Genomic DNA, 19,955 nt, shown 5'->3' with positions numbered 1-19,955 from the left:
GCTGCTGGAGTTAGTTCTATCCGCCAGCGCCCTCTTTTGACCTGACATACGCCAAGTGACGAGCACTCCACCACTGGACCACACATCCGTGATGTCTAATATGTCCCACAATTCGAATAACTCGTCGATAAACTCGTCATCTGTTTACGATGAGCTGGCGTCGAATCTCAAAGATGTCTCCATGGTTGACCTTCAGAGACAGACGGGATCCAGCGAGGAAGGTGGGCAGTCGGAGTCAGCGACAAATACTACCGATAGCTCAGTACCTACAAGACGCAAGTCCACACTCATACTTACGGATGACATGGACTACGACAAACACAAGACAGGAAGCAGGATGCACAAGGATGATGATATGGTAATTGACAGCGAAAACGACATAGGGCATTCTCCGATCGGCGAGCACCCACAAGGGCAACAATCTCAATCTCAACAGCAGACAGCTCAACCCATATTGGTGCCAACGGTGTTCAAATGGACGGAAGGAGGTTCTAAGGTGTTTGTTATGGGAACGTTCACCGGATGGCGAAAAATGATTGCTTTGAATGGTCCTTCTAAGAAGGATGGTAGTTTTAGTGTACAAATTGCACTACCTCCGGGAACACACAGATTTAAGTTCGTGGTGGATAACGAAGTGCGATTCTCTAACTTCATTCCTACAGCAACAGACACCTCCGGACACTTTGTTAATTATTTAGAAGTGATTCCGTCCGAGCATGATGACTATACCAGTTTGAATGCCATCACACAAGGAAGCCGGTCCAAATCATACTTGAGGACGCTGGATTCGAAGCTAGGACTCACAAGAGATGACGACGACATGGGAGATGGCTACACCAGATACCACGACGACGAAGAGCTTCCTGATAGCGCTCCTGCGGAATACATCGATTCGATTCCTCCAATTTTTACGGACCCGAAGGTGATGGAGGATTACTACGTTACACTCGATAATAATCAACGACAAGGTAACCAGAGCCAGCAATGGCTCATTCCTCCTCAGCTACCACCACATCTAGAAAGTGTCATTCTCAACAGCTACAATCACACGGATAAAGACAATACCTCCGGTGCTCTGAGCATTCCAAATCATGTGGTGTTGAACCACCTGGCCACAACGTCCATCAAACACAACACATTAGCTGTGGCAAGTATAGTGAGGTACAAGAGAAAGTATGTCACGCAGATTTTATATGCTCCACTTCAATAAAAATTAGTCCTCGCAACGACGCGTCGACTGTATTGTATTTTTTTTGTTTACATAAATATTGGATCAAAAGGGCTTGTTGATAGATATATTTTACCGCGACACCAGCACAAGCGCACCTTTCTTTGGTACGATCAAGATAGTCTTCACAGCAAATTGACCGCACTGTATTTTTGTTTATGTCCAGAGAGTCGTCGATCACTGTTGCTGTGAGGATCCGGCCGTTTACATCTGTGGAATCGTCTAAACTACTAAGATCCGAGCCCGACAACCCTGAAAACACACTTTATGGGTATGGTGTGCCACAGAATACGAGCAACAGGCTGCTACTCCATAATGGAATTCGCAAAATTCTGAACGCTGTGGACGATCGAATGCTAATATTCGACCCAAGTGATACAAATCCTCTGGTCCAAATTGAGCAGAACGTGTTCTCGAACACATTAAACAATGGAGATAAGAGGCATACAAACAGCATCGGCAAGCACAGTTCGAGAATTAGAGAACATCGATTTGTGTTTGACAAACTATTTGACGAGGATACAACACAAATGGAAGTGTACGAGTTTTCGACAAAACCATTGCTTGACTCCGTTCTTGACGGGTTCAATGCCACTATTTTTGCATATGGAGCCACTGGATGTGGTAAAACTTTCACGATATCAGGTACGCCGGAAAACCCAGGTATCATATTTTTAGCCATGCAAGACTTATTCAACAGAATAAACGAGATGGAAGACACGCAAAGAGCAGAGATAACTCTCAGCTATCTTGAAATTTACAATGAAACGATCAGGGACTTGCTTAATCCCAGCACAGATCCTAGGTCATTGATATTGCGAGAGGACGAAAATAAGCGCATAACAGTAGCTAATTTATCTACACATACTCCGAACTCTGTGGACGAAGTCATGGATTTGATCATCATAGGGAACAAGAACCGCACAGTTTCCCCAACAGAAGCGAACTCTACTTCTTCGCGATCGCATGCTATACTTCAGATCAATGTGCTACGGAAGCCTCGAACAGCGGATCTCAACGAGGAGCACACCTACGCAACCCTATCATTTATCGACCTGGCAGGAAGTGAGCGCGCGTCGGCCACTAGAAACAAAGGGGCAAGGCTTCACGAGGGAGCAAATATTAACAAGTCACTTCTTGCTTTGGGAAACTGTATTAATGCTTTATGCGACCCTCGAAAACACAACCATGTTCCTTACAGAGATTCCAAGTTGACGAGGCTACTGAAATTTTCTTTGGGCGGGAATTGCAAAACTTTCATGATTGTATGCGTGTCTCCATCATCACGTCACTATGACGAAACACTTAACACGTTGAAATACGCCGATCGTGCTAAAGAAATTCGTACAAAGCTCACCCGAAATCAGCATAATCTCAGTCGTCATGTGGGTTCCTATCTCAAGATGATCACTGAACAGAAACGTGAAATAGAGGAGCTACGCAGCAGGGAGGACAAGATGATTAAAATCAGTATTGAAAAATACACCAGAAACAGACAAAGATGTCTGCAAAAATTGCGGGAAGCAATGAGCGAGCTTCAACGATCTTTACAACGAAATCAGCAGGCAAGGCTTCAAAAAGCATACATACTTGCAGAGCGCAAGTTTCTACTTCTTCAAAGACATCAGATCCAACGATTACTGGTCTCATTCGAAAATCGATTCGGTCCCAAGGAAGACCTGGCTGATATTGACATGTTCGTCCCAGGATTTAGTGAGCTAATGTATCTTTGTGAGGACCTGTCAGAAAGATTGGAACAAAGAGTAAAAGAACTGGAGACCCAATATAGCAAGCCCAATGAGCTTGATTTTATCATCAAGGACTCTTCCGCCTCTCTTCTCCGCGCTCTCACAGAATTAGACACATGGTCAGACGAAGACACGAAACTCTATGAATCACACGTGCTGCATCTCAAAGATTTTGTCGAAAAAGCTATTCTTTTTGACTCCTCAATTGTGTTTGATCGATCCATCAAAAATTTCAACTCTTTCAACTTCGTCTTCGAGACACTGCAGAGAGCAACAGCGATCCTGTTGGATATATCATCGGATAATGAAGATGCGTTGGTAAATGTTTCAACGTCATTGAGGGAAATGGTGATGGAATTTAAAGTAGCTATTTCCCGTCTTCTAGAAGACGGGGGCTACGTCAACCTAGACACTACAACAGTCTCTACAATTTCCGAGAAGCAAAGGAAACCAGAGTTTTTGGAACTGGCCACAACGCCCGTGAAGCAAGCAAAACGCTTGTCGTCTTCACCATTGACCAAAGGCTTTGCAAAACTAAATAGACTCGACATCAACGCAAAGTCCCTACAAAACAGGTCGTTCTCTGATACCACAGTGAAACAAGCCAAAAAAGTACGCTGGGAGGTTCCAAATACTGAAGATTCGGATGTGAGCATGAGCGAAGGCACAGCTCCCAGAAAATTTGCGTCGTCTCCTCTCAGGGAATCCCCTAAGCTCAACGAGCCAGCCAATCTTAAGAAACTCCAAGATATACCCTCCACAGATACTAAGTTGACATCCAAACCACTTCTGCCTTCAGATAACCACCGATCAGGGGGCCTTTCTCCAGTGCAGTCTAGTATGGGACCAGGCCTCGGGTCTGATGGGAAGTTTCAATTTGGCTTGACAACAATTCCGCTCCTTAACTCTCCTGAATTCAAGAAGATGAGAGAATCATCTCCTGCGATTGAGCGAGATCTCGATGAAAGTATGATGGCTCTGGATTCTGGGAGCAGTTCAGAAAATGGTGAAAACAGAGGATGAAAAAGTTATTTTTTTTAATTAATGTTTTTCCACACGATGCGCAGATGCTTCAGCAGCAGTTTGCTTAGACGTAACCAAGGGAACCAACCCAACCTCAATCCACACAGCTACTTCTACAAGGTTCTTGCGGTGCCTCTTTTGAAAGTCGGTGCTGTCAGTCTGGGAACATTTTACGGACTCAAGTTTTTATGGCAATATCTCGAAGATGACGATACTGACGTGAAATCTGAGAAGTGAGTCACATTTATTAGCAATTCAACTGCTTATAAAAACGTGTGGAGATATACGGAATATTTAAGGAAGCGCTTTCTTGAGTCTCGACTCAACAGCGTCCAAGAAACCAGTGGTGGAAACATAGTCTTTCTTGTTAATCAGCAAAGCCAGGTCCTTAGTCATGATTTGGTCTTGAGAAACGGTGTCGATCACAGCCTTTTCCAAAGTCTCTGCAAAAGTCACGACTTCCGGAGTGCCGTCCAATCTGCCTCTCTGAGCAATACCTCTTGTCCATGCGAAAATGGAAGCAATTGAGTTGGTGGAGGTCTCTTTACCTTGTTGATGCTGTCTGAAGTGTCTAGTAACAGTACCATGAGCAGCTTCAGACTCGAAAGCCTTTCCGTCCGGAGTCATCAAGACGGACGTCATCAGACCGAGAGAGCCAAATCCTTGAGCGACAATGTCAGACTGAACGTCACCATCATAGTTCTTCAAAGCCAAAACGAATCCGCCCTTCGATTTGATCATCTGGGCAACCATGTCATCGATAAGTCTGTGCTCATACCAAATACCCTTTGATTCAAAGTCTTTTTTATACGTGGTCTCATAAATCTCCTGGAAGATATCTTTGAACCTGCCATCGTATTTCTTCAGAATTGTGTTTTTCGTAGACATGTACAGAGGGAGACCTCTATTCAATGCCATCTTGAAAGAGGAATGAGCGAAACCTCGGATGCTCTCATCCGTATTGTACATTGCAAGACCGACACCTGAGCTCTTGTAGTCAAACACCTTAAACTTCTGGACCTCTCCACCGTCCTTAGGCGTGTAGACAAGCTCCAAGGAGCCGGCTCCAGGAATAACCAAGTCGGTTGCTTTGTACTGGTCACCGTGAGCATGTCTACCAATAATGATTGGCTGTTGCCAACCAGGAACCAGGCGTGGGATTTCAATGCCTCCGTCTTGCCCACCAATCACAATTGGCTCCCTGAAAACAGTTCCTCCCAAAATGTTTCTAATGGTTCCGTTTGGCGAGACCCACATCTTCTTGAGTCCGAATTCCTTGACACGAGCCTCGTCAGGAGTGATAGTGGCGCACTTAACACCAACTCCGTACTGCTTGATGGCATTGGCAGCGTCGATAGTGATCTGGTCGTTCGTTTTATCTCTGGACAGAATTCCCAAGTCGTAGTACTTGAGGTCGACATCGAGGTAGGGCAAAATCAGTTTTTTCTTGATGATGTCCCAGATGATTCTGGTCATTTCATCACCGTCCAGCTCCACTATTGGAGCCTTGACCTTGATTTTGCCCAGAGCCCTGGACGTTGTTGAGAAACTCCGGATCGAGGCGACCGAATGTCTGAAAGACTGCATAATTGACGATATACTGAATGACTACTTTTTTTTTTCATCTACGGATTCCGAATTTGTGACCCTGGGGTATTAATTACATAAGCGAATACCTGAGTAATTAGAAGACGTAACCAATTGTGTGATCGTAGAACCAGCTCAAGTCCTTCTTGCCACCCCTGGCCAACTTGCGTTCTTCCTCGAGTCTCTCAAATTCTTCTGTTTCTAGATCAATGACATCTTTGTATGTGACCAGGTCCGCCTCTTCCGGCTTAACCGTCTTGGTCTTTTTAATGATCTTGTAACCGAAAAGAGCAATCAGGAAAACCGGAATACCAATGTATGAGGTGATGAATGTCTTGTAGTCAAAGCCACCGATGAACACAGTGAACGATTTGGTGATCGAAATCAAGCAGCAGAAGAACAGAGAGAACCATGTTCCGTATGGTTGCAATGGAGCATAGTAGATGAATTTCTTTCTGTCGTAACCCTGCGCCTTGACAGCTCTGCAGAAGTAGATGTAGGTGACCAGGATGGAGATCCACGTGATCAGACCAAAGATAGAAACCACGTTGACGAAGTAGTTGAAGATCTTCGAGGAAGATGACGAACACACCATGAAGGCCAGCAGACAAAACAAGCTGGCAAAGATCAAAGCGTAAACAGGGACACCGCGCTTGTTCGTTCTAGAGAAAATCTCTGGGAACATTCCGTTGGCGGAGAGCGCGTAGACGTTTCTGGTTGCAATATAGAGGTCTGAGTTCGTGGCCGAGAAAATGAAAATAAGAACACAGGCATTGATCAGATGAGGCAATCCGCTAATGTCAGCATTTCTGATGGCAACCACGAAAGGCGAAGCACTTGCCGAGGTCGAAGCTTTTTTGGCCGTCATTAGCTGTGGATCGTTGTAGGCCACGCAACAGCCAAGCAGGAACACAGACAGAACGTAAAAGATGATGATACGGTAGAATGTGAGCCTGATGGCCTTCTTGATGGTATATCTTGGGTTTCTGGCCTCACCGAATGTGATACCGACCAGCTCGGTACCGAGGTAGGCAAAGACTGCCGTCACCAGAACAGACCAAAAAGCGACGAATTTTGATGTTCCTTCGTCTTCCACACCACTATATGGTGCGAACGAGCCGGGATTGTGCCAGTATCTGAAACCAATTCTGTCGTGAGTTGGAGAACCTCCCAACATGATGCAAAGTAGCAATAGAATGAGACCAAGAACGGTGAGGACTTTGAGCGATGAGAGCCAGAACTCGAACTCACCAAAAAACTTCACGCCAAAGTAGTTGATGGAAACCACCACCACCAATAGAATGGCAACCCAGACACCGGGGTTGACGCGATCGGCAGACACCCAATACTGCATAACCAGCGAGCCTGCCACCATTTGGTTTGGCGAGACGATCAGGTATTTGCACAAGTAAGAGATACCAACGGCAAAGCCAAGGGCTTCGTCACAGTATCTCTTGGCGTAACCAGCAAAACCCTCCGGAAGAGGAATGAAACTTGCCATTTCTCCAAGTGCGCACATGACGAAATAAACAACCAAGCCCACCAGCGAGTAAGAGATCAAAACACTACCAGGACCGGCATTCGCCAGAGACGACGAGGTACCAATCAGCAAACCCGTACCCAGGGCACCTCCAATGGCAATCATGGTAATATGACGAGATTTGAGATCTTTCTTGAGTTGATGGCCATCCTCGAGAGCTAAGGGTTCTGTGCCAGCGCCAAAGGGCGACTTTTGCATCTCGAGAGCATAGTCTCGGGTGTGGACCGAGATAAGGGACTGTGCTCCAGATCCAGTCGAGTATTCCTTACCCATACTAGAGTTGATGTTTAGATGATTACTTTTTTCGCAGCGGGGATGAAAATCTTTTTACTTAATTCCAGCCAATTCCAAGTGTGACATAATAGGGTCTTGGCGTGACGGCACTAAAATCCGTTGTTCTGTATGCAGCTACCGCTCAAATTTAAGTATGTAGTGCCGTACGTTATGCACGGTTGTGTTCGGTCTGCAGGCCTTTTTTTAGAAAACAAACGGCAACGTGTTTCCGAAAACGGAACTTGCGTCATTGATAAGCTGATATGGCGCCCATCATCTTCAGGGCCCAACCCACCAGCCTATCAATAATGGGCGCCCGCAGCCCACAATGCGCACGCATTTCTGCTTTTAATACGGCTATCAACTCCGCCTCGTTATAGTCGTGGTCGCCTGAAGATTCGGCGTACGCTCGGTAATCTGTCACCAATTGGGTCAAAGGGTCCTGTTCCGTTTCAGCGCGAGACGGCAGGTCAAAAATGTTGAAGAGTCTCCTGGTCATCATCTTCTGCGTGTGATATTTGGTGTTGGTGTCGTCCACCACGTTTTCCTTCGAGATAATGGGCAGTATGCTGGTCTCGAAGAAGTCGAGGTATTCTGCTGTTTGCTTGTCAGTCCAGCTGACAAGATCCAGAAAACCAGACTTGTTAACTATCTGATTCTGCATCACAATCTTATTGTGTTTGGTTGCAGCCCTGGACTCGTGCAGCAGTTTCCAGACCTTGTATTTTGTTACATTAGCTTTGAAATGTCCACACGCCGTCACTATCAAAAGCGCCCAGAGTTTCAGCTCCGGATGGTGCGCGCCGCGCATGTCCATACCCATGTCTATTTTAGCTAGCTCGATGAAATTCGACACCTCCTCAATTGTTTCCAAAGGCAGCCGTAGCTGCAACACGGTCTTAGTCAGCAACGGATACCAATTGATAGGGGGCGCAAATTCGCTACTTATTCCAAGATTATGCATCGTGTGTTTCATTTTCGCAAAATGGTCGACCCTATCTCCCGCAGCGCCGTGGAAGACTCTCAGCGCATGCACTGGAACACGCAGCCGCAGATCCAAAGGAATCACATTTTCTGCTCGTAGATAAGGCAGCTCTCCGCTACATGCCAAACCCCAAAGGTCGCTGAAATAGACAGGGAGTTTCATTCGAACAAGTCCAAGGTAGCAAAACACCAAGAGGTCAGAAACAGTGGGAACGCTTGAAAAATCAGCCATCTGGCTCAAAACGGCGTTCGAGTCTTTTTTGGTGTGTTTGTGAAGAAGGTATATTGCCCAGTACCGCTTTACCACCGACTGGTACCCTTGGGGAAGCTTGAGCTTGTCCTCGAGGGTCTCAGTTTGTCTCATGAGGATGATCTGTAAACATTGCACAAGAAGCTTGCGTAATTCCATACCGTGTGCATAGTCTCGCTTTTGCTCTTGCAGAAACTGCTGGCTTCGAAGGTCTTTTGCAGATGTATTTGTGAGGCCAGCGACGTTTCGCAGACGTCGCGAGTAGGTGCCCATTGTTTGTTTGTCCAGCTGATCTTCCTCATCATCTATCTCAATGTCGTTTTCCCTCACATGTCCGTAGAAACAGACATTTCGCCCGTCGATTCGTTTCCACAGGTTCGAAGTGCAATTGTCCACCCCACACTGCGGCCCTCGGACGTATCCCGAGCTCATTGGAGATGTATTCGGATTGTAGTATTTTTTTTGGGAATTTTTTTCAAATATTCTTTATGGAGACTGAGATTCTCGACAGACGGGAAAAGATCCCCAAAGATCTTCTGAAATACTGGAAATCGCGCTACACACTATTCAGCAAGTTTGACGACGGTATCAAACTGACCAGAGAACTGTGGTTCAGCGTTACTCCGCAGGATCTTGCCGTATACACAGCAAAGTTTATTAGACATTGCTATCCAGACACCGAGACTGTGCTCGATCTGTTTTGTGGCGGCGGCGGTAACTCCATCCAATTCATCAGAGTATATCAAAAGTGTGTTTGTGTCGACTACAACGAGGTAAATCTTGCATGTACGGCTAACAATGTGCATGTCTATTTCGACCAAAACCAACTCGACCAGGCCGGAAAAAGCTTGCAGCTGCTCAATTGTGATTGGAAGTACGCCCTCCCCAATGATAATCCCGAGGATCCTGTTGCATACGCTGCAACTCAAAGCATAGTGAAGAGTCTCAAAGTGGACATTATATTTGCATCTCCGCCGTGGGGCGGTCCAAAGTACCTCGACCAGGAGACTTTTGATTTGCGCGCGCTTGAACCATTACCGCTAGACGACCTTCTAAGAAGCTGCCTACAAGTCTCGGATAAGATAGTGCTTTTCCTGCCGCGAAACTCCGACCTAGACCAGTTACACCGAATGTCAATGGAAGTGTTTGGCCCTGCAGTGAAAGTGCGGGTCACAAAGGCCAAGATAAACGGTAGGATCAAAGGACTGCTTTGTTTTTGGGGATCTAATTTTTATGATTATCAGCGAAACTAAATTAGTGCACAAAAAAATAATCGAAAAACAGTGAAACAGAGGGCAACCCTGGAATGATTCACTACTTTATCAATTAATAAAAACAGGGAATCCCATGTCCCGAATAGAATATACTCCAACAAGGCCATTAGCCTTATCTGAGTCACCGTCAGGTGTTCCACCAGACGGCTTCTGCCAGCAGCTCGATCTGATTGTCCGACTGGTGTATATCATTACGGGAGAATGTCCTTTGGACGTGTCGCGGAATCAGGTCATCCATTTCTTCAAACCTATATCTGCCTATGCAGGGTATCTATCGATTACTGCGTGGCTATTTGCTCAGATCCCCCAGGTCATAAAAAACTACTCAGAGAAGTCAGTTGACGGGCTTTCACTAGGGTTTCTGTGTTGCTGGTTTGCCGGGGACCTGCTCAATTTTATGAGTTGTTTGATGACGGATGCTTTGCTATTTCAAATCCTGCTCAGCTCGTATTATCTCATTATCGACATAGTTTTGGCCGGGCAGTTTTACTACTACAGCCGCCTGTACCACAATCCTCAGTCCCGCTTTTACCATCAAAGACGTGCCAAGCGGCTCGGTGAGATCAAGACGCCTCGTACAGCGCTTCGAACAGCTCTGAATGCCCATCCTGTGCGTGAAATCGACGCCGATTCCATTGATCGCGCCTACGTTCCTGCAGAACATATATCTTCCGCTATTCCGATAGAGAGGCAACAACAACCAAATAACACGAACATAACAAGCAGCATAACGAAGCTGATTAGCTCGAGCTTCATCATGGGGTTCAGCAGGGCAGAAGCTGCCCCGATCTACTCGCCAATGTCCATACCGGATAAGACCAACAACTCCGCATTACTAAAAATATTTCATGCATTAGTCACACTCTCCGTCCATCAGATGGGAACCATCCTGGCCTGGTGTTGCACTTTCTTGTATATCAGCTCCAGATTTCCGCAGATATTGACCAATAACAAACTCAAATCGACGCGTGGCATTTCCCCCAAGTTTGTCATATGCGCGCTTCTGGGCAACTTGTGCTACTCGATGTCGTTGGCAACATGTAAGAATTCGCTTAGTGGTGGTGACACATCGCGGGATTTCTGGCGGTCCGAGCTCAGCTACCTTTTGGGAGCCATGGGCACGGTGGCCCTTGATTGCACGTTGCTCCTGCAATGGTACAAATGGGACTACAACAAAGGTACCGCCAAATCCCCGGGAGTAGAAGAATCCGCGATGAGAAGAGAAAGTATGTCTGCGGAAAACTACATCAAACTGAAAAAGTCAAAGTCGCCTGCCACAAGGTCAGCATTCATAAAAATCCCAATGTCCCCGCATCACGTTCGCAAGCTGAGTGAAAACACGCCACTGTCGCCTATCGACTTCCTGCTGGACGACTATATGGCGAATGCCCAACTTTACAAGGGCAAAAAACAATTCGATGAGGTTTTGAAGCTGTCAAACTACGGATCTATATCTTAATCAGATCACTTTCCTATTCTGGAAGCTGCACCAGTACTAGTTGGGATAGCGTAAATGCTCAAAACTGATGTGTTTATGTGTGACGCACTACCTAAAATATGAGGGTGGCAAAGAGAGTAAAAATTGGGGTTCATTAAGTAGGTTCCATAATTTACAAACCTGTTCTGAATAGAGAGTCACCAATCTAGTTGCTCCAAAACCTTGTCAAAATCATTAGCATCGCTGAGCATCTATTATAAACAAAGCGAATCTCAAAGATGAAACTTTCTCTCCCAACCCTTTACTCGCTTGCTCTTGTGCTTGGATTGGTCTCCGTGGCCGATGCCAAGGTGCACAAAGCTCCCATCAAAAAAGCTCCTGCACAGGCTACTTACCAGGATGTTACTGTCGGCGATTATGTTGAGTCGTTGAAGCAAAAGTATGTTACATCTTACAATAAGTTTATCGCCGCCCAACAGAATGACCAGCAAGTTATCTCGCTCGGCAAGCGTTCTGACGAGAGTGCAACCTCTGGACACAACACTCCTTTGACCAACTATCTCAACGCTCAGTACTTCACCGAGATACAATTGGGCACTCCTGGCCAGTCGTTCAAGGTTATCCTCGACACCGGTTCCTCTAACCTGTGGGTTCCTAGTAGCGATTGCTCGTCTTTGGCCTGTTACTTGCATACTAAATACGACCACGATGAGTCCTCCACTTACCAGAAAAACGGTTCTTCCTTTAATATTCAATATGGCTCGGGTTCCCTCGAGGGTTACGTTTCCCAAGACACACTGACTATTGGTGACCTTGTCATCCCTAAGCAGGATTTCGCTGAGGCTACTAGCGAACCTGGCTTGGCTTTTGCTTTTGGAAAGTTTGACGGTATCCTGGGTCTGGCTTACGACACTATCTCGGTCAACAGAATCGTTCCTCCAATTTACAATGCTATCAATTTGGAACTGCTGGACGCCCCACAATTCGCATTTTACCTTGGTGACACTTCAAAGTCCGAGCAGGACGGAGGAGAGGCTACCTTTGGTGGATACGATGTGTCTAAGTACACAGGTGACATCACCTGGTTGCCAGTCAGAAGAAAGGCTTACTGGGAAGTGAAGTTTAGTGGTATTGCCCTTGGTGACGAATACGCCCCATTGGAGAATACGGGAGCTGCCATTGACACCGGAACCTCTTTGATTGCTCTTCCATCTCAATTGGCTGAAATATTGAACTCTCAAATTGGTGCCGAGAAGTCATGGTCTGGACAGTACCAGATCGACTGTGACAAGAGAGATTCGCTGCCTGACCTGACTTTCAATTTCGATGGTTACAACTTTACCATCTCGCCTTACGACTACACTTTGGAAGTTTCTGGTTCTTGTATTTCTGCATTCACTCCAATGGATCTCCCAGCCCCAATTGGTCCAATGGCCATCATTGGTGACGCTTTCCTCAGAAGATACTACTCCGTTTATGACCTTGGCAAAGACGCTGTGGGATTGGCTAAGGCTGTGTAACTGCAAGGCAGTTACGTATTAGCTTCAGCTTGCTAGCATGAATTCTTATCGGGTACGGTTGTTTGACAACGATTTTCTTTGTGTCTCTATTATTGCTATAAAACATGAAAAGATTGGATTTTTTTTGAACAGTTTCTAGTAATTGCTTAAATCTGCTCTTTTCCTTTTGTTGATCATGTGCTGCTCTGTGTGTTTCCTCTTCTTATCAATATTAGATTGTCTTTTCTTTAGCAGCGGAAGCTTTTGGTCTGCCTCATCTTGCGGCTCTATGCTTACATTTCTCTCTTCCCTGGTGGCTCCTTTGAAAAGCCCCGTTGTGTCATTGATTATAACCTTGTAGGCCAATTTTTCTCCCCGCTGTTTATCTATGAATAGGCTCAGCACATCACCATTGAAAAGTTTGGTTTTATTACCTTTTTTCAGCTTTTGATCATTAACATAGCATCCATTGGTGCTCAGATCCAATATCCAGATGTCTTCCAATCCCATAGCTGGTGATTCGTAGATAGATGAGGCTGTTGTGATTGGATGGCGTTTCTTGAGTATCACAGCATGGGTTTTCGATATTCTCTCATCCGAGATTGTATAATCCAGTGTATCTAGTCTTCCGATGGAGAAAAATGGCTGTCCTTGCTTGATATGGACCACTGACTCGTACTTATTGGCAGGTTCCGATGCTATGAGTTTCAGAGTTAGGAATGTTCCCGGGGGCACATTTTCGTCTTCTCTATTCTGTTCTTGTGGAGATAGAGGCTGAGAATCGATGAATTCAATCTCCTGTATTGACTCATCTATCTCTCCCACGCCCGCAGTGTGCACTCGCTGACTCGGCTTTGGTACTTGTGGAACCTTGAAAACGGGCGGTTCTGCTTTTATACTCAAAGCTTGCGAAAGACGCTGTTGGTGAGACTGACTCTGAGAAAGACTCACCTGGGAGTCAACGGTGCTCATTTCGTTGATCCACGGATGATTGAGTGCCTGACGAGCATCTAGACGCAACGACACGTCGGTCTCCAGAAGCCGGTTCACAAAATCACGTCCTTCAAGCGATATTCCGTTTTCCTTTAACAAAGACTCGTGGTAGTTTCCGTTTGTGATGTTTTTAAACAGAGTCTCTTGCGTAGACCCGCTGAAAGGCAAATGCGCAGTGAGAATAACAAATACAAGACACCCGATCGACCAGATGTCCACTTTGTTCGAGTAGGAATCTTCGAAAACGCGTCCTTTTCCCATGTATCGTTTTTTAGATGAAGCCATCTGGGCCCCGTATTTGCCAGAAATGACCTCAGGCGCAAGATAAGCCAACGTTCCGCAGAAAGTCTTCATGATGCTGGCAATGCCCTGGCGTTTTGCCAGCCCAAAGTCTGTTATTTTGACGGTCACAGGATCGTCCTGCGCTATTAGGATGTTATCTGGCTTGAGGTCTCGATGCGATATACCTCTGGAATGCACATAGTCAATGGCCTGTAAGATTTGCTTTGCTATTTCGCGGCCCGCAGCCTCTCCAACAGATCCGTAAGACGCCACAAAATCCATCAAATCTCCACCAGGGACAAACTCCATCACCAGATAGTAATTTTCCACGTCCTCGTAAGAAGCTTTTAATCTAACAATTCCTGGGTGGTCCAGCTTTTTGAGTATCTCCAATTCCCGCGTCACTCCATCCATACCCCCTGTTAATGCTTTCTTCTTGCTTATGATTTTCACAGCGTACGTTTCTCCGGTGGCTCGCTCGATGGCCTTCTTGACTGTAGCAAAAGCACCCGAGCCAACGATCTCATCTCGCACAATAAAATCCATATGTATCCCTGCATTTGAGCTATTGCTGTTTCGCTCTGGCGTTTCGTCGCGCGCACCATTTTTCGGAAAGTGCACCACAAATCGTATCACGTCTGCGGCGACTCCTATGCCTATACTGATCTCGTCGCCCTGCGTCAAGATGTAGTTCGTTCCCTTGATCAATTTGGTTCCGTTAACCCATGTACCATTAGTAGCTGTGTCCTGGATCATCAAAGTACCATTTGCTCCCCCGTTGGAATTTTTGGTACTCATCCAGAGCTTAAAATGCTTGTTGCTGATTCTGTTGCTCTTGGTTTTCAACGGATAATCACAACTTTCTGCTCTGCGTCCGAATATCCACTCCTGCTTATCCTCCAAGGTGTCTGTTTTTAGAATCACGTCAATGTAGCCTTTTCCGCGACATATGTCTGTGCTGGTGGTGCAAATCAGCCTGCAAACTACTCCGGTACTGATCAGTTCCTGTGCAAGCACGTCATTGCCAGGCGCATCCCACGCACTCGGTTGTGTCGGCTGGGTGGGTTGGGTTGTCTGGCCTTGATCTTTTTGAGAAGCCTCCCCGTTCATGAAAAACAAGTGATTTTATTAAACGCGTCTCGTTTACTGAAAATGATCAAAAAAATAATTTAAAAAAAAAATAATTTTCACATGAAGCGGAAGCTCGCCGATATAGAGCGCCAAAAAGCTGACTCGGGCATCACCGAACAGCACGTAGGCATTACTGAATACATATATAAGGGAGGCGACAGAATTGCTGGGCTGTTGAAGCAGAGATACACCGACTTCCTCGTCAATGAAATAGGTTTGGATGGAAAAGTCATTCATCTGGAGGATTTGGGGTTCCCTGAAGAGGAGGTAGAGAAAGACACGGACCCAGAAAAATCAGAAAGAGGCGCACTCAATATCCCTGAAGACCGGAAATCTGATTTGATTGCCATTCTAGGGGAATCAGACGTTGAGAAGCTTTTGCAGATCCCAGTTTCTGGCGAGAAACTCGTCACTGAAAAGGTCTTTGAGAACAAGGAGGACAGAACCAAATTGCATAAACTCGTGCGCGAACTGTTCAAAAACCGTCTCGAGAGCCTGACCATGGCTACCAATCAGTTTGAAATTTCATTGAGTTCGAGAAGTAGCAGGCGGCGAACAGTGATAAACCACAACCTGGGCGATCGAAAGCGCTATTTGCATGCTGTTCTATACAAGGAAAATAAGGAGACCATGGAGGTTGCTGGACTTTTAGCGAAGTTTCTCAACATTCCTGTAAAAAACGTGAAATATGCGGGAACCAAGGACAGGCGTGGAGTGACAGTGCAAAAGATATCTCTGGAACGCATTTCAGTGGAAAGAATCAACAACCTCAATAGAGCTCTACGCGGGTTTCAGATAGGCGGCTTTAGCTATGCCGACGAGCCACTAAGATTGGGCGATCTCCGAGGGAACGAATTTATCATCACCATCAAGGATGTCACTCTTAATGGGCAAACACTAGATATCCCAACTCTGGAAGAAAAGCTGGCTCCTATATTCAAATCTATTGACAAGTATGGCTTTATCAACTATTTTGGAATGCAGAGATTTGGCACATTTTCGGTTTCGACTCACGAGGTTGGCAAGTGCCTGCTTCAAAGTGAGTGGAAAAAAGCAGGCGAATTAATATTGAGCGAGCAAGAGGTTGTGCTACCCGATTCCGTGGAAGCTCGTAGAATCTGGAAAGAGACTAGGGACGCATCCCAGGCACTTAAAAAGATGCCCCGTCGGTGTTCTGCTGAGTTCTCCATTTTGAGCCGTCTTGAGCACGACCAAAAGGACGAGGACGGAGAGTACTCTGAAAACTCTTATTTCAAAGCTATAATGGGCATTCCGCGGAATCTCAGGATCATGTACGGTCATGCCTACCAATCTTATGTCTGGAACATGGTCGCATCTGCCAGAATGAGACTGTTTGGCATGGAAGTTGTCGCAGGAGATCTCGTTATCGACGACTCCCAGACGGTGGAGCAGGATGACGACTTCGAGGAAGACGTCAAGAAAGAAACGTTTGTTCGTGCCAAGCCTGTCACCCAGGAGGATGTCGACAACAACGCATACTCCATCCACGACATAGTGCTGCCGACGCCAGGATTTGACGTTCTCTACCCGGAGAACGAGACACTGCGCCAGACATATGTGGACGTGATGGCCAAAGACGGGCTCGATCCGTTCAAGATGTCGCGCCGCGTGCGCGAGTTCTCACTTGCAGGCTCCTATCGCCACGTTTTTGGCCGCGTGGACGGCCTCAAGTACTACTTTTGCAAGTACGATGCCAACACCGACTCCTTGGTCCGCACAGATCTCGAGCTCCTGCGCTTACGTCAGCAAGGAAGAGAGGAGCCACGCTTGATTTCGAGGCCAGAAGGCTCGAAAGTGGCGCTCGTTGTGCAGATGCAGCTGGGGGTGTCTGCGTATGCCACGATGGCCCTCAGAGAGATTCTTGATGGACAGCAATGAGATAATTTATATTGCGCCCAATTGTCGCCGTAAAAAAAAAGGGCTTAGAGATCCCCAAAAAAGTAGTTTTTAATCCCTTGCGCTATAACACACAGACCGCTGTATTGCTCATACATTGCTACCTCTAGTCAGCTATCATGTTGCGCCAAATCCCTCTTGGAGAAGACGCCGAAGCTGTCCACCCCTTGACCAACGAAAACACCGCTAGCAGTCTGAGAGTGTCGAGATCCAGGCTTCCTTCTCTCTCCTCGCTCCTTGGATCCGCCGAGAACGTTAAGGACGAGAAACTGGGTTTTAGACGCCTGGCAAAGAGTCTATTGCACAACGACAGCAAGAATGTCACGGCCAGCAAGGGAACCGATCTGGACGAGGTTGTGCAATGTGCCATAGACGAGGACCGGGAATCGCCTAGATACTACGAAACGGCCAAGAATTATTCGCTTTCGTCGTCGAAAGTGAGCAGGAAACTAGCCGGAGAAACTCGCTGTAACGTTTCAAGACAGAGCCAAGTGTCGCGCCAGCAAACAGACTCTTGCGACAAGGAGGAAACCCTCCTTGCACGACTGATGGAGACCAACCTCAAAATTCGACAGGAGACCCGGAGGGCATCGAAGAACTCGACTATCACCAGAGATTCTGAGCCAGAGGAAGCCGGAGACAGCAGAGGTTCTGGATCCAAACAGCTCGGCATGGGGAGAAAGACAGGGAGCGTTGGAGCTGACAACAATGCACTTAAGATGAACGAGAATATAGTCAACACAACCTTCCATTTGAACAGACAAGTCACGAAAAATGGAATTTTGGATGCCATAATGAGAGAATCGAGGGTCGTCATGCTCTCCAACATACATCGCAATACTAGTTTGACCAGTATAATGAGTCAAATTTATGGAGGTCCTCTGGAGAAAGTGCAGCTTCTTGATAAGTCGAGTTTGAAGGAGAAACAGTACGACTTGGGAGACCAAATCAACTGGGACGAGACTCTACTCCATCTGTATTTCCAGAGAGAAGAAGACGCACTAAAGTTCATGAGTTTTGCGTCCACCGGGATGTTTGTTGTCAATGGTTACCATTTGCATCCATCCTGGATCCCACGTAGCGGCATCGTCAACACCGAAGACTACTTGTGCTACCACGAGAAAGACAGTTCACAGTCTCTTGAAATGATGGGTGGGTCTGAAAGCGCACGGCGAGTGCTAGTGCTGAAAAAACCAGTTCTTGCCAAAAGCAAGCTCAACAGCCATATCACTTCCGAAAAGAAAAGACCCAGCTATCCCGATCCGATTCTCAACTACTCTCGAGATTTTGATCTAAACGCTATACGTACAGACTTCTCACAGTTTGGCCCGATAGTGGAGATTCTGCCTGTTGTTTCTCGGAAACTCTGTTTCGCTGTCCAGTACTTTGACGTGCAAGCGGCTGTTGCTGCCAAACATGCCATTCAAGCCAAGGGAGGCATTTCTGACAACCAGATGAGTGTCAAGTACAAAGACTGGTATATTTGGTATGGACGGGATCCAGCAGATAAGGCTGCTTTGTTTGTCTGAGTGTAAACGAATCACTAGTACATTTTCTTTAGGTGCAACAAAAATAAAAAAATTTATTGAATATTCACTTAGAGCCATGAAGGGAATGTATCCCGGTTTGCCTAGCTTTGTTCAGAGGCGAGGTATCGTATCAAGTGTGCCACCCTTACATCTGATTCGAACGAAGAAGCGCATCACCGACCAAGTTCTGCTTGAAAAACCGTACGGTGGGGTCCGTTTGAAAGCCGTTGTCTTGTTCCGTCTGGCCAAAAATTACCTCAGGTTCTTCAAGGAGGGAATGGGGAGTGTTTGGACAAACTACAAAGATCTGAGATCCGAAATTTATAGCCGAAACTTGTTCTTAGTCGTCAATGGGTTGGCTGCCAACGATCTGGCAACGGGGGATGCCAAAGACCAGAAACTGTACGTGAAGAACTCCACGGTTCCACAAGTGGTGGACGAACTAGCTACTGCTGTTTCGTGTCTTGAAAATTCAGGATCACTCGATCTGAGCCGCGAACAGATCAAAATATCCAGGGCCCAATTCCAGACGATGTTGCGAACAAGAGGTGATATTTTGAAACTGCCGCTCTTTGCGCTTTTGTTTGCTCTCTTAGAGGAGTTTTCGCTCCCATTATACTATATCTTTCCCAGTTTGATGCCGTTCACATGCGTGTTTCCAGCCTTTATGAAATCATATTATGGAAAAAGCATTAAGGCACAAAGAAAGCTAAAAGAATTGCGGAAAGGGCGCGGGTTTGATGAGATTGCTGTACAAAATCCATTCACAATGACAGAAGAGGAGCTACGCTCCGTTTGTGATCTGATCAAGGTTGGGACTCCGTTTTCCAGCGTCGGTCGTCTGAGGATTCAATTATTACAAAAATACAAGGAGCTAATCGTGGATACACATTTACTCCTGCGCGATGGGGGAGTTGACAAGTTGGATAGACTGGAACTATTTTTTACCTGTTTAGACCGCGGTCTGATGGATTGGGAGCAAATTCTGTCCCAACTGGAAGACCACGAAAAAACACTATATGAATCATTAGACGAGGCCTCAATGCGCGAAAGACTGTGTGCTCACTTAGAGCGCTTTGGTAAGCGCGGCTACAACGTGGGCATTGTGGGGCTTTTCTGAACTTGATATGCTTGCACATAAAAACGGTTTTAAGAAATAAGCTTGTAATTTATCGGTGGTGTAAGGATGCCATTTACGGGAAAAAATGGAATAATATAAAGATCAGCAACGAATTGTTGGAATTCGTTATCGTTTGGTG

At 46.3% G+C, this 19,955-nt stretch overlaps 11 protein-coding genes across 11 annotated transcripts; 7 read left to right on the top strand and 4 right to left on the bottom strand.

Moving 5' to 3' along the window:
• Positions 1-355: 355 nt before the first annotated feature.
• Positions 356-1,210, top strand: OGAPODRAFT_49533 (uncharacterized protein; the record flags this gene model as incomplete). Its single annotated transcript, XM_018355632.1, has 1 exon — positions 356-1,210. One exon carries the CDS (start codon positions 356-358, stop codon positions 1,208-1,210), a length of 855 nt encoding a protein of 284 aa, XP_018210551.1.
• Positions 1,211-1,524: 314 nt separating this feature from the next.
• On the top strand, positions 1,525-2,581 carry OGAPODRAFT_16488 (uncharacterized protein; the record flags this gene model as incomplete). The annotated part of the gene is made up of 1 exon (XM_018354464.1): positions 1,525-2,581. A coding segment is annotated over exon 1 (733 nt), but the record flags the coding sequence as incomplete, so codon positions are not given.
• Positions 2,582-2,916: 335 nt separating this feature from the next.
• Positions 2,917-5,609, bottom strand: OGAPODRAFT_16487 (isocitrate dehydrogenase mitochondrial precursor). The gene has a single exon (XM_018354463.1). It carries the CDS (start codon positions 5,584-5,586, stop codon positions 4,294-4,296), a length of 1,293 nt encoding a protein of 430 aa, XP_018210549.1. The 5' UTR covers positions 5,587-5,609; the 3' UTR covers positions 2,917-4,293.
• Positions 5,610-5,645: 36 nt separating this feature from the next.
• On the bottom strand, positions 5,646-7,427 carry OGAPODRAFT_16486 (uncharacterized protein). The gene has a single exon (XM_018354462.1). The coding sequence runs from the start codon at positions 7,397-7,399 to the stop codon at positions 5,684-5,686; it is 1,716 nt and encodes a 571-aa protein (XP_018210548.1). The 5' UTR covers positions 7,400-7,427; the 3' UTR covers positions 5,646-5,683.
• A 219-nt stretch (positions 7,428-7,646) lies between these two features.
• OGAPODRAFT_76555 (uncharacterized protein) lies at positions 7,647-8,988 on the bottom strand (the record flags this gene model as incomplete). The annotated part of the gene is made up of 1 exon (XM_018356194.1): positions 7,647-8,988. Exon 1 carries the CDS (start codon positions 8,904-8,906, stop codon positions 7,647-7,649), a length of 1,260 nt encoding a protein of 419 aa, XP_018210547.1. The 5' UTR covers positions 8,907-8,988.
• Positions 8,964-13,148, top strand: OGAPODRAFT_76554 (uncharacterized protein; the record flags this gene model as incomplete). Its single annotated transcript, XM_018356193.1, has 3 exons — positions 8,964-9,008; positions 9,128-9,824; positions 9,973-13,148. The coding sequence occupies 3 exons, from the start codon at positions 8,964-8,966 to the stop codon at positions 11,364-11,366; spliced, it is 2,136 nt and encodes a 711-aa protein (XP_018210546.1). The 3' UTR covers positions 11,367-13,148.
• On the bottom strand, positions 10,812-15,229 carry OGAPODRAFT_94059 (uncharacterized protein; the record flags this gene model as incomplete). Its single annotated transcript, XM_018357460.1, has 1 exon — positions 10,812-15,229. One exon carries the CDS (start codon positions 15,227-15,229, stop codon positions 13,001-13,003), a length of 2,229 nt encoding a protein of 742 aa, XP_018210544.1. The 3' UTR covers positions 10,812-13,000.
• On the top strand, positions 11,504-13,148 carry OGAPODRAFT_16484 (proteinase A). Its single transcript, XM_018354461.1, has one exon. The coding sequence runs from the start codon at positions 11,624-11,626 to the stop codon at positions 12,863-12,865; it is 1,242 nt and encodes a 413-aa protein (XP_018210545.1). The 5' UTR covers positions 11,504-11,623; the 3' UTR covers positions 12,866-13,148.
• An 81-nt stretch (positions 15,230-15,310) lies between the features above and the next one.
• On the top strand, positions 15,311-17,166 carry OGAPODRAFT_94058 (uncharacterized protein; the record flags this gene model as incomplete). Its single annotated transcript, XM_018357459.1, has 1 exon — positions 15,311-17,166. The coding sequence occupies one exon, from the start codon at positions 15,311-15,313 to the stop codon at positions 17,147-17,149; it is 1,839 nt and encodes a 612-aa protein (XP_018210543.1). The 3' UTR covers positions 17,150-17,166.
• Positions 17,167-17,286: 120 nt separating this feature from the next.
• Positions 17,287-18,696, top strand: OGAPODRAFT_76550 (uncharacterized protein; the record flags this gene model as incomplete). The annotated part of the gene is made up of 1 exon (XM_018356192.1): positions 17,287-18,696. One exon carries the CDS (start codon positions 17,287-17,289, stop codon positions 18,694-18,696), a length of 1,410 nt encoding a protein of 469 aa, XP_018210542.1.
• Positions 18,697-18,772: 76 nt separating this feature from the next.
• Positions 18,773-19,816, top strand: OGAPODRAFT_94056 (uncharacterized protein; the record flags this gene model as incomplete). The annotated part of the gene is made up of 1 exon (XM_018357458.1): positions 18,773-19,816. The coding sequence occupies one exon, from the start codon at positions 18,773-18,775 to the stop codon at positions 19,814-19,816; it is 1,044 nt and encodes a 347-aa protein (XP_018210541.1).
• Positions 19,817-19,955: the final 139 nt, after the last annotated feature.

The sequence above is a fragment of the Ogataea polymorpha genome, assembly GCF_001664045.1.
Source record: "Ogataea polymorpha strain NCYC 495 leu1.1 chromosome Unknown OGAPOscaffold_4, whole genome shotgun sequence".
NCBI classification, from domain to species: domain Eukaryota; kingdom Fungi; phylum Ascomycota; class Pichiomycetes; order Pichiales; family Pichiaceae; genus Ogataea; species Ogataea polymorpha.
This window is presented reverse-complemented; position numbering and strand designations above follow the sequence as displayed.

Bases quoted from the DNA above. Each gene is read 5' to 3' on its own strand.
- OGAPODRAFT_16487 (XM_018354463.1), bottom strand. From the start codon at position 5,586: ATGCAGTCTTTCAGACATTCGGTCGCCTCGATCCGGAGTTTCTCAACA.
- OGAPODRAFT_16484 (XM_018354461.1), top strand. From the start codon at position 11,624: ATGAAACTTTCTCTCCCAACCCTTTACTCGCTTGCTCTTGTGCTTGGA.
- OGAPODRAFT_16486 (XM_018354462.1), bottom strand. From the start codon at position 7,399: ATGGGTAAGGAATACTCGACTGGATCTGGAGCACAGTCCCTTATCTCG.